The sequence below is a fragment of the Nicotiana attenuata genome, chromosome 10 (assembly GCF_001879085.1).
Source record: "Nicotiana attenuata strain UT chromosome 10, NIATTr2, whole genome shotgun sequence".
Lineage (NCBI taxonomy): Eukaryota > Viridiplantae > Streptophyta > Magnoliopsida > Solanales > Solanaceae > Nicotiana > Nicotiana attenuata.
In genome coordinates, this window is record NC_031998.1 from 43,097,013 (window position 1) to 43,108,705 (window position 11,693).

General features: G+C 36.5%; 1 protein-coding gene across 5 annotated transcripts in view; it reads right to left on the minus strand.

The window, feature by feature from the left end:
* The window catches only part of LOC109233403 (regulatory-associated protein of TOR 1-like), a 24,670-nt gene continuing 20,282 nt past the window's right edge, over window positions 7,306–11,693 (minus strand). For 2 of the 5 annotated variants that reach the window (XM_019399263.1, XM_019399264.1), the window contains exons 21-24: window positions 10,049–10,150; window positions 8,930–9,015; window positions 8,466–8,547; window positions 7,306–8,218 (exon numbers count right to left, since the gene is read on the minus strand). In XM_019399263.1, coding sequence (XP_019254808.1) covers window positions 7,883–8,218; window positions 8,466–8,547; window positions 8,930–9,015; window positions 10,049–10,150 — 606 coding nt within the window. In that variant the 3' untranslated portion in view covers window positions 7,306–7,882. Of the gene's footprint in view, window positions 8,219–8,465; window positions 8,548–8,929; window positions 9,016–10,048; window positions 10,151–10,625; window positions 10,937–11,693 lie in introns of those variants that run through there. The other 3 variants (XM_019399265.1, XM_019399266.1, XM_019399267.1) reach the window with 3 other exon arrangements.

The following is an 11,693-nucleotide window of genomic DNA, read 5'->3' on the forward strand; positions in this document are numbered from 1 at the left end:
CAAATGTGGGTCGAGTTTAGGTCTTTAGGAATAGCGAGGGTGTTGAAAACTTCATGACAGTAGGATATGACCGAGTCTTTAACAAGGTGCTAATATTTTTGATAGAAAAATGGGTGGATGCCATCTGGGCCGGGTGCTTTAAGTGGTTTGAAGGAAAAAAAGGCACGCACAATTTCTTAGTTTTGCAGAGGGCGATCTAACAAAGTAAGGTCAATGTCATCAAAGTTGGTAGGGGAGTCGAGAATATTTTTCCGAGGAGTGAGTATGTGCTCGGAGGTGGTTTAGAATCTGTTGCGAATCAGTTATCCACGAACCCCCACTATTTTTAAAAAATGCAATATCGTTAGTACGTCGTCGGTTGACGACGCTAATATGGAAGAATTTTGTGTTGGCGTCACCGCCATTAATCCAATTAATGCGGGAGTGTATTTTCCAGTAATCTTCCTCAATTCCGAGAAGATTATTGTATTCGTTAAAGAGGTATTTTTCTATGAGTTGTAGGAATGTGCTAGTGGGATAGTGTGGGGATGTTTGAATTCCATTAATTCTGGCTAGTGCTTGCCATTTCTTTTTATGGGTATCTTCAAAAGTAACTTTATCTCATTGAGAAGCAACAAGCTGGAAGTTATTAGTAGCTTCCATTAAAGGTTTTCTATGCCACTTGTTTTTAACTAAATTTTCAAAACTATGATGGTGGTATCAGAAAGTTTCAAGCTTAAAGGTCTTGTTACCCTACCGAGGGATTCTCCTGGTAACATTAAGAAGGAGTGGTGTGTGGTCCGAATGAGTTCTAGTAAGTGGATTACAGAGGCGTCAGGATATTGTTCTACCCATTGGTCATTAGCTAGGAATCTGTTAAGTCTTTCTAAGATTAAACCATTAGTTCTAACCCTACAGTTTGTCCAAGTGTATTTTGCTCCTTTGTAACCAAGGTCCATTAGTCTGCATTGGTTGCCACAAGACCAAAAGTTGAAAACACGGTTATTATTGATGGGTCTACCTCCCCACTTGTCTCCCTAGGACAGGACTTCATTGAAGTCACCCCCCAGTAGCCATGGTCCAGAATAGTTGGAGGCAATGGACTGGAGGTTGTCCCACAGAGTATTACGACTATTAATAGAGGTGCTAACATAAATAATACTAAGAAGCCAAGGGGTGTGATCAGGGTATACCTGAAGCATGGCGTGTATTCCTGGTGTGTTTTGCTGATGAGATTAACGTTGACTAGGTTTCCAAACCAAAGAATGACAATGCCTCATGCATGTCCAATAGCAGGGACTTCAAGCATGCTAGTGAAGTGAAAGTCATCTCTAAGCTCTGCATGGTTAGCCATTTTTGTTTCTAGTAGGGCAACCATATAAGGGTTGTGCATGTGGAGGAGTTCACGAAAATTTCTCCTAAAGTCATCATTATTAGCACCACGAATATTCTAGACAACTAAACTGATAGGGCTATTCATCTGAGTTAGATTGGTGGGGGGTGGTTGATCCTCTTGAAGTATCTGGGTGTGTATCCTCAGATATGGGCTCAGGACCACTGCAAAATTCCCTGTTGCTTCTATGATGGGAGGGCGTATTGTTATGGAGCATTTATAGAGGGATAATGTACATTTGAATACATATTTCTTCTCCTCCATCTCCTAAAATAGCATGAGAGATGCTTCTCTGATGCTTGAAATTTTGGTGAACGATCCCCTATGATGAGGGATTATTATTTCCTCTACTAGCTCGTCTTCCGTATCTAGTTCCTCTTGTTCTTGCTCGTTTGGAGGGGGTGGTTGTTGGTGATGGATGTCGAGTGGTATTGGGTGATGTTGTGGGATCGGTTGCCATGCTAAAAAGATGGGGTTGTTCGTTACTTGTTCCTCGGGCGTGAAGTATGGGAGTTGGTAGATTAGGTTCATGTTGTTGAGTGGGTTGAAGTGGTGTGGAAGGTTCCAGTAGACTTGCATGTTGTTGAACAATGCTGGAGCCATGGCGGGGCTAGAGGATCTAGCACGTTGGCCATCCACATGTTGTTGATATAGTTCTCCATGGCAAGAGCCATTCCTTTGGAGATAAGTTGGGTTAGGCAGTTTAGATTTTGAAGAACAATCCATATTTCCTGGCCGTTGATGGTCATGGGAAAGGAGGCCACATGTCCCCGAAGGCCTTGTTCGATCCAAGACATTGGTTCTTGGTTCGGTGGGAGTGGTGGTGATACATAAGTGGGTGGGTGAAATGGTATTTGCGGCGGAAAGTTTGGTGGATTTGCCATTAGAGAATGTTGGGAGCTTTTCAGCAGAGTAAGAGTCGTGTTTGGAGTTCTGAGGAGTGGAGTTAGTTGATATAAATGAGGAGGGAGTATCGCTTGAGTAGGTTTTTAGAGGTAATGATTGAATACCTTTTGTTGAAGATTGTATTTGCATGTAGTTTGAGGTGCCTTGGGGGTAAGGATTAAAGGTGATTGGTTGATTAGTCTTCGGTGACACTTGGCCAGTGGGTTCGACCAAGTGTATGTCAAGTTTGTGATTTTTTTTGTAGATTTGGGTGACCAATTAGATTTGTAGTAGCATTTAGCATAGGTGTCAATAGGTTAGGGTTAAGTGTGTTGCATGGTTTTGCTATGCCACTTGGCGAACCCGGATTGGCTTGAGTGTTCTTTGGAGATAGGGACTGCCTAGAGTGTAACGAAGAGGTGGTTTTGGGGAATGTTTGTCACTAAAATATCTGTTAGTAAGTTAGAGTTGTAGGAATTATTGTCTTCCTCCATTAAAGAGGAGAATTTATTAGAGACATGAATGTTATTAATTATGGGAGCATGCATTAATGCTGAGGACATGTGAGCCAAGGCTTTTGGGTTTTCAAAATGTTGGAAAGAGGAGGTGTTTGTGTAATTAATTAAAGAAGGCTCTAAAGACGAAGGGACAACATTGAAATCTGATTTTTTTGATTTGTAAAAAAAATTTTGAGTGTTAAGGTACTTACTTGATGCTGCATCAATTTTTTTTACGTCTATACCTGTTTTGGAAATTAGGGTGCATCGCGGCTTTGTTCTTCCTATACTAAGTGAAGCTTTTCTGTCTTGTAGTGTTTGTCGGAGTTTCTTCTCTTTGTGAAGGAGACAGTGTGCCACCTATCATTTGTTAGAGGTTGATCGTCGAATAGCTGTTGGATTCCCACGGCTGCTGGGCTTTTTGGGATATATGGGCAGGAGGTGTTGATGTGTCCTAGCCGGCCACATTTTTTGCATAGAAAATTTTCCCTTTCGTATGATAGTTGTTGGAGGTGAGACCCAATAAAATACTAGATTGTACAGGATTTTCTAGAGGAATCTCCACACATAGTCTTGCATAGCGGCCTCTTAGTGTTGCACCGGTGCGTGCATCCACCTTTAGCAACTTTCCAATGGAATTCCCATTTTTACTTAGAATTACTCCACCCAAAATTCCGTAGGTAGTTGTGGTGGGCGTACCCATACGGCCGTGTGGATATGTTTTTCTTTTCCTGCTACAAAGTTTGGTTGCCATTGTTTAACTGATAGGTAGTGATCATTAATGAACCAAGGACCATTTTGTAGGGCTTGGATCTTGTTTTCTTCTAGGTAAATTTTATCACAAAGTAGTCATGGCTAGGTCGATAAGGGGGGAATAGCTCTGTAGGTTTCCAAAGTTTGATGATTTTCTCCTTTAGATATTGGTGTTGTATCCGCTTCCCTATTAGTTTAATAATTAGGAAATTTTTTCATGGAGAGTACATACGATCTCGATCTTCATTGGTTAGATGGATGTGTTTGATTCCTTTTTTATGAAGTACAGTTAAATCTTCTAAAGAGATCTCTTCTTCCTCCATAGGTTGGGTTGAGCATGAGGGTGGGGAGTCAGTTGGGTTTTCTTTGTTTTCAAGTTGTATTGTCCCAGAATCTGCCATTATCTCGTAAGCTAGGAGTTTGTCTTTGAATGAAGGTATTTGATCTTGATCTTCTGCCCCAACGTATTCATTGGTTATATCGGGGGGTTATGGGGGATGAAATTTCCTAGATCGATGCCTGGATTTTGTACGAGCTCTTGCATGAAGTTTTGAAAGTGGTATTGTTGCCAAATTTTGAAGTTTTGTAGAAATTTCACCTAGCTTGTTGAGACAAATCTATGACTCTCAGCTCTTTCAAAATTTGACATATATTCCTAAATGTTATTATAAAAACAATTCTTATGACAAAATTATTAAAATTATCCCGTAATAAAAACAGAAATTAGTTCAATTAATCGTGGGATGTGTCATAAATCAATCTTTATCTTGCTCTTTTTTTTTTTTTTTTTATTAGATTTTCATCTTACAAAAGAGGATAATATCATTGTGCATATAGTGGAAGACAACATTTCTTGTTTTCTGCCATTATGTAAATTATATATCTTTCTTCTTTCTTGTATGTATTCTCAGCCTACAAAGAAATATATTATTATGCACAGTGGAAGACACCTTTCTTGATTTCTGCCTATATTGTCATGAACTATCATTCTTAATCTTGCAAAACTGAGATTGGGAATTAAGGGGAAAATCACTTTATGATTATATTTTTACTCAATTGTTTGTTGGTTTCTTTTCTAGTTAGTCATAGATATACATAAACAAAGATGAAAAGGGAAATAGGAAACAAGAGTCTTTTCTGATAATTCTTGAAACAATGTCACCACATTAACTCTTCACTCCGTTGATCCACTTCTACCTTTACTTACCGAACCAAATCTATATTTCAAAGGCGTACGAGTGAATTCAGGATTTAAACTTAGTCGGTTCAACCAGAGATGGATTCAGAATTTTAAAAGGTTGGGTGCATTATTATGAAGAGGTGGATTTAGAATTTAAATGTGACGGGTTTAACTATTGTCTATTACCATGAACCCACTATACTTTTGAAATTATTGGTTCAAAATTATATTCTTTTTAAAATTTTAGTGATTTTCACTTATATATCTATACTCCGTACCAAAAATAAGATCGTTTAAAGTGGGATTTGAACCGCAATTTTACTTATAAAGGTGCACCCAGTAATTGTTCACCATAGGTGTCTTTGAGCATGGGTACACGCACGCACGCACGCACGCGCGCGCACACATACACATATATATATATATATATATATATATATATATATAAGTAATTTTAAAAAAATATAACATTATTATACATAGTTTAGAGATAGGAGTATGGATTCACCTGAATCCATATGTCTAAGCCGAAATACGCCAATGGGTTCAACCGTTAAAATTTTTAGTATTGAACTCATTATACAAATGAAGTTATGAGTTCATGAAAAAAGTATACTTTCATGGGTATATACCCCTTGGCCCACGTCAACATTGTTAGGAATTGATTTAGCTGCATTTTATGTCAACACACCATAAAAATAGCAAAAAGTATCAGTTATAGGGACAAGTGATTGCATAGAAAAATTGATGGATATATGTACCTGTACCCATCTTAATATTTCCACAAAATTAGGTGAAGGAGACAAGTTGTGTCTTTAAAAAAATTGATGGGTGTATCCGTACCCATCTTAATTTATCCACAAAAACTGGTGAAGGAGACATTGCTGTGTCATTACAAGAAACTTCACTTCTCTAAGTAATTAATGAGCACGTATTTGTTCATTATGATTACCATAAAGTTTCACGTTAGTAGTAACTCATATTATGTCTGTTTCAATTTATGTGAACTTATTTGATTGGAAATTGGGTTTAAGAAAGAAATGAAAACGTTTAAACTTGTGGTCCTAAACAACCACTATCATTTTCGTGACTATAAATATGTGACTATAAAAGCTTCTCACTGAGGGTAGAATTGAGAATTTAAATTAAATTATTTTCAAATTTAGAAAAGGTCACTATTTTTTGAACGGACTAAAAGGAAAATATATTCACATAAACTACCACCGAACCGGAGGGAGTACATAAAAATTCACGATGCAAGTATTGTTGAAGTTTTAGCAGGAAGTTATTTATCGAATGATAATTCTCACATAAGGATTCAGCAACCAGCTCACCAGTGGGAACGTAAGAAGGCAATAGACTACGAGGGTGTTTGGCTAAGCTTATAAGCTAGTCAAACCGATTTATAAGTACTTTTTGGCTTATCTACACGTTTGGTAAATACCCAAAGTACTATAAGCTAAAATCAGCCATAAGTCATAAGTTGGCCACCCCCAGCTTATGACTTTTTAGCTTATAAGCACTTTTAGTTTGACCAAGTCTTTTACTAGTTTATCCTTAATAATATTTTTTAATTCACAAAATATTTTTCCCAAAATAAATTCTCTAACTTTCTTTTCATTTCATATTCGTTGTTCATCTTTTTCTTTACAAAAAAACTTTTTAATTTATAATCTTTTGTAAAGTTTTTAAAGATATTTTAGTCATTTTAATAAAAGAATTACTTATCAACTTTTTTTTACCAAACACATCAATTGCTTATTATCAGTTTCAGCACGTCTATCCAAACACGTAAATGCTTATTTAAAAAATCAGTTTCAACACTTAAAAATGTTTTTCAGCCCTTCAAGCTTATCAGCTATTTACAATCAGCTAATCCAAACGGGCTCTATGTACTTATACAAGAAAACACCTCAGTTAAAAGCTTTTCTGCATCTTCTTATTAGAGAATTACAGATAGAAGTTACATTTTGGTTTGCTACATATCTTCACATATATTACTATTCATTTAGTCCTTCCAATTCGTAACTTAAAAGATGGAGTCACTTTTATGATTAAAGAGGGGGAAATATTTCGTAAAATGGTAAATTATAATAACATTTCAGAAGTCGTTGGGGGGAAAAAGCAATAACAAGTTTTTTTTTGGTTTAAAAAGTAAAGAACGAATAAATATAGAGACAATTTTTTCTGATTTTTCATTAGTTTCTGCCCCTAATAATCTGAACCTTCGATATTTAAATGTGGTGTCAAAAAAATAAATATGAACTTTGGAAATGGAGAGAATAAAGATGGACAAGAGCCTGCTCCAATATCGGACATCAGTCGTTAAAAACTGTGCTTTATTGATGTAAGTCAATGAATAGCAATTTTCCCTAGCAAGAAGTATTTTGAAGAATTAACCTAAACAGCAGCCCACTCAATTACTTAAACTAAAAATAGCCGGCGCATGTATAATATATGTATAATCAGTATATAATTTATGTATAACGACTAGAAAAAATACACAATAAAACTGGCCAGTTATTATCTTTGAGCCACGTCCCTAAACCTATTCAAACTCATTATTGAAGTCGATTGCAGTCGATAAACTGCTGTTGATATGAAAGTGAGCAGAAATAGGTGATCCAAAAGTAAAAGATTGTCCAACTATCATCCCTTTTGAGGACTGTCTTCAACATTAAAATTATTAGCAGGTGAAGGCATTACAAATGTAGGCTAGTTGATATGTACAAATTGACTTGAATGGGTGAGAATGGAGAAAAGAAGGTAAGCCAAGCAGATAGAAGATTGAACTAAAGCAGCAAACTAGAGAAAATGGAATTTACAAACTAGAACAACAAAGAATGAAGATATTTACATCTTCTTTTTACCTCTGTATCAAATTATTCTCCAACGCTTCTCTCCAGTATGTTGATTCTTCTCAACTTTCCACCACTCTGACGCTGACTCTCAAATTCTCAATAAATAAGTAGCATGCAACCTCAGTGAGCCAATCCGTATTTGAGAGAGGTTGACAGCAACTGACCAGAAGATGTCAACTGCAATCTCAGTGAGTCAATCAGTATTTCAGAGAGGTCGACAAGGGACCAGAAGATGTCAACAATGCATCCACCACTGACCACCTTAAAGGAACACCATAAGTCTGAAAATCTTGTCTCTCTCTCAAGGTTTGTAGACGAAGCTATGAAGTTGTTATCATGGTGGGGGGACCTCATCAGCATAGATAGTAACACAGGCATCTGCTGCACCAGCAGCAAGCAGCATTTGATAGGGGTGGAAGGTAAGACAATTTACAGATCCTATCTTCTGAGCCATAAAGGTGGACAAATACCTAATGGTGCCTAACTGCTCACCCTCCAGGTTGAACACTTTGATAAGTTGCTTAGATGAACCACTCGCTAAAAGGGGTGCATGACGATGGACCGCCAGAGATGTAAGTGATCCCCTGTGAGCATAAATGGTCAAGTATGCCTCCTTGAGATTTCTCATATCAAGGAACTGAATATCACCAGCCTGAGATGCACTGACAACCTGAGAAGAAACAAGAGAAAGTTCATGACTTCTCATTTGCTTCGATAATATAGGAGAACTTTTGTGTGAAAAAAACTTAGTCACAAGTAGAAGTAATTGTTGGAACAAGTGATATTAAACACAGAGAGAAATAGAGAGACAGAGAGAGTGTGTATGTGTGACAACATTTTTCTTTAAAGATGGTCTACTGACAAACCAGTAGCAGACAAGTTGACAGGCCAGATATGAAGAGGTTAATGATATTCACCTTCGCTGGTTGAAGTCCAGGTTGAAAGCCAACCCCAACAACTCTTTCCACTTCGGGGTGAGGTCGTGTTGCACAAACAAGCCTAAACAAACACAAATTAAACAGTCAAAAACCACTGAATATTGATGTTTTTTATGCATCAAAAAATTACATGCATGTGTGGATAGTGCCTAATGTATGCATTCTGAGAGAAACCATGCAGAACGGATACCCATCTTTGAGGTCCGAATTTGTCCTCACCTCATAATGCCAAAGACTACATTATTATCCTGATATTTATAACTCACGAACTCCAGGAGACGTGATTCCTACACCCTAACCCCACTCAAAAAACAGAAGACTTGTGGTCTAAGTTAATGCAAGTCCACACCACCAATTCGACTAATGTACTTGAGATCCATATACAAGAAAAAGTGTGCGCGCAAACATATATATGCTCATGAATTACTAGTACTACATCTTACATTTCTGGCATTCGAATATCGAATAGTTTGACAGATCCATCCACAAAGCCAGCAACAAATTGACCCGCATGAACTTGAGAAGCAGACTGCATAAGGCATGAAAAAGAATAGATGTCATCACAAAAATAAGTGGCATGGTTAGAGCATCCAGCAAAAACATGTACTCCCTCCGTTTCATATTAGATGAGGTAGTTTGACTCGGCACGGAGTTTAAGAAAAAAGAAGAAGACTTTTGAAACTTGTGGTCTTAAAAGCTTAAGGGGTAAAAGGTTTGTGGGGTCATGCCATTTGTGTGGCTATAAAAGCTTCTCATTAAGGGCAAAAAGGGTAAAATGAAGAGTTTAAAGTTGAATTATTTCTAAATTTAGAAATGTGTCATTTGTTTTGGAACAGACTAAAAAGGAAAGTACCTCATTTAATATGAAACGGAGGGAGTAACATATAGACGTTATAAAATTGTTTAAAATGCCAATAAAACACTACATGTTATAGCACAGAACCTGAGGATAGCGGAAAAAGGGGATAAAGCAAAGACGAACAAGAGATCCAAGAACTAGCACTACCAAAAGAGACAGGCCAGCCTATTTAACAAATATATATGTTACCTCCTCCTCCACCCAATGCAAGCCTTACAGATACATCATGACTAGTAAGCAGGTGGTGGAAAATAGGTTCAGGTAGGTGAATATACACTTCGTAGATGAGTGGTTTATACCACCTTCAATAATTGATTAATCTTCATTGATTCTATATGAACGCAGAGCATGACATTATTTGTTTTGAAGTTAAATATACATAAGAGCTTATTATGGGTTCCAAGGAGTACATGTTCATATATACATATGTACATGCCTTATAAGAAAAAATACATATGTACATGTTTACGTGCGCGCATGTGTATGCGTTGAGGAATGAGGGGTGTTCTTCGGAGACCATTTCATTCATCGATATTTCATGGTTCTTTAGCAGTTTGCTCAAATTTTAAAATCGTCTTTATTCATTTCTCAAAAACCGAGCACAAGATAGAAAGCAAATACTTAAACATTGCTAAACGGTTTTCTAGTAAATGAACACATAAATTAATACTATAAACTCTCAGAGCAATGTGAAAAAACTCACCAATGCTGAGATGCTGTAATCCGAGGATGTTGGAGTAGTATTTACAAGCTGCTCTTTGTCAAGATCCCAAGCCATGATAGAAGAAATCTCACCAGATGCAAGCTGATGGGAAATTCAAATTGACATGTAAGCAAAATGTGTAAAACATCTACTTAAAGTTAACTTGTGCGACGAAATTACATGTAATTAGGGGTGGGTGGTCGGTTCGGTGTATAGTTTGTTCGGTATGGGCTTGGTATGCTGGGCTATTTTCTGCTTCAAAAATAGGCTATACTTGGTTTGGGCCTGACGATCGGAAAGTAATTAACACAATAAATAGATTGAGTCAGAATTGATTCCAATACTTATGTATTGATTCAGATTCTCCACGAAACTGATCAAACAATTTTTGATTACCTAAGTGTCAAATATGTACCAATTTGCTGAAATTAAAGCTCAAGCATTAGCACAAGCTTTTTGTGCAAAAACACCATACAATCACGCTAAATATCCAACAGAAATACACCGTGGCAGACTACTAAACCAAACAACATAAATAAAATGTAAATACCCAAACTTGATTATGAGAAATAAAGAGTCACAATGCACAACCAAAGCACATAAAATTTAATAAGTCTAAAATCCATCACCAAATACTAAACAATAGCAGTCACAATCTAGGTCTAGAATTCACCAAATCCAAAATAACACTAATTGTCAACACGTTAACTTAAATACAAAGTTGTCTTCCTAGATGCAGATGATGCTCAAGACATCTCTTAATATTCTTCATGCCTTCATCATAACCTTTTGTATCATTATATTTCTGATGACAATCAAAGACGTCAGTACACTAGTTTGCACTTTGTTTTGCGTCTTCATTGTCTTCAACCACCTCAAAATACCTAACTAACCATAAGATAAAATCATAAGTTAGAATACATTTTTTATGCTTACCACTTATAAAAAATTCCAATTATACATCAACAGTGCAAGAATATCTTCCATTATTTGCCATATTAAAGATAATTTAATCAAATGTATCATATTTAGAGATATTTATATATTTTATTTCTTTGAATTATTTTTAGCCGGATCCTTGCACCCATATTCATACTAGGATCCGTAGCCCTGAATCTTAGAATTTACATCTCGAAGGATCCGACCTCTAGATCCGCACCCAGGACACCCGCGCCCGTGTCGAGCAACTTAGCTCTCACACGTTGAAAATAGCTTTTGACACCAATTAGGTGGGATGTTAACGAAATGAAACTTGATTTATCAAAGAAAAAAAATGAACTTGTAGTGGATGCACTTAGGAAATAGGTAAGTAATAATAGAATAAACGGAAAAGGGTTCAAAATGCCCCTAAACTATTGGAAAAGGTTTAAAAATACCCTTCATCCACCTATTGGGCTAAAAATACTCCTCCATCCACCTTTTTTGTTCACTTATGCCCTTTGAGCGTTAGGTCAATGCTGAATTAAAATAATTATTATTCTTTTTGTAAAACTTAAAAAAAATATTTTACAAAATATTTTCGCTTTTTTAAACTAATGCACCAGTAGTCCTAATTTAGTAAAGTCTTCTTCTTTTTTTCAGTTTTTACGAAAATTCAGTTTTTACAAAAAAAAAAACTTCAATTTTTTTCAGTTTTTTTAAAGTC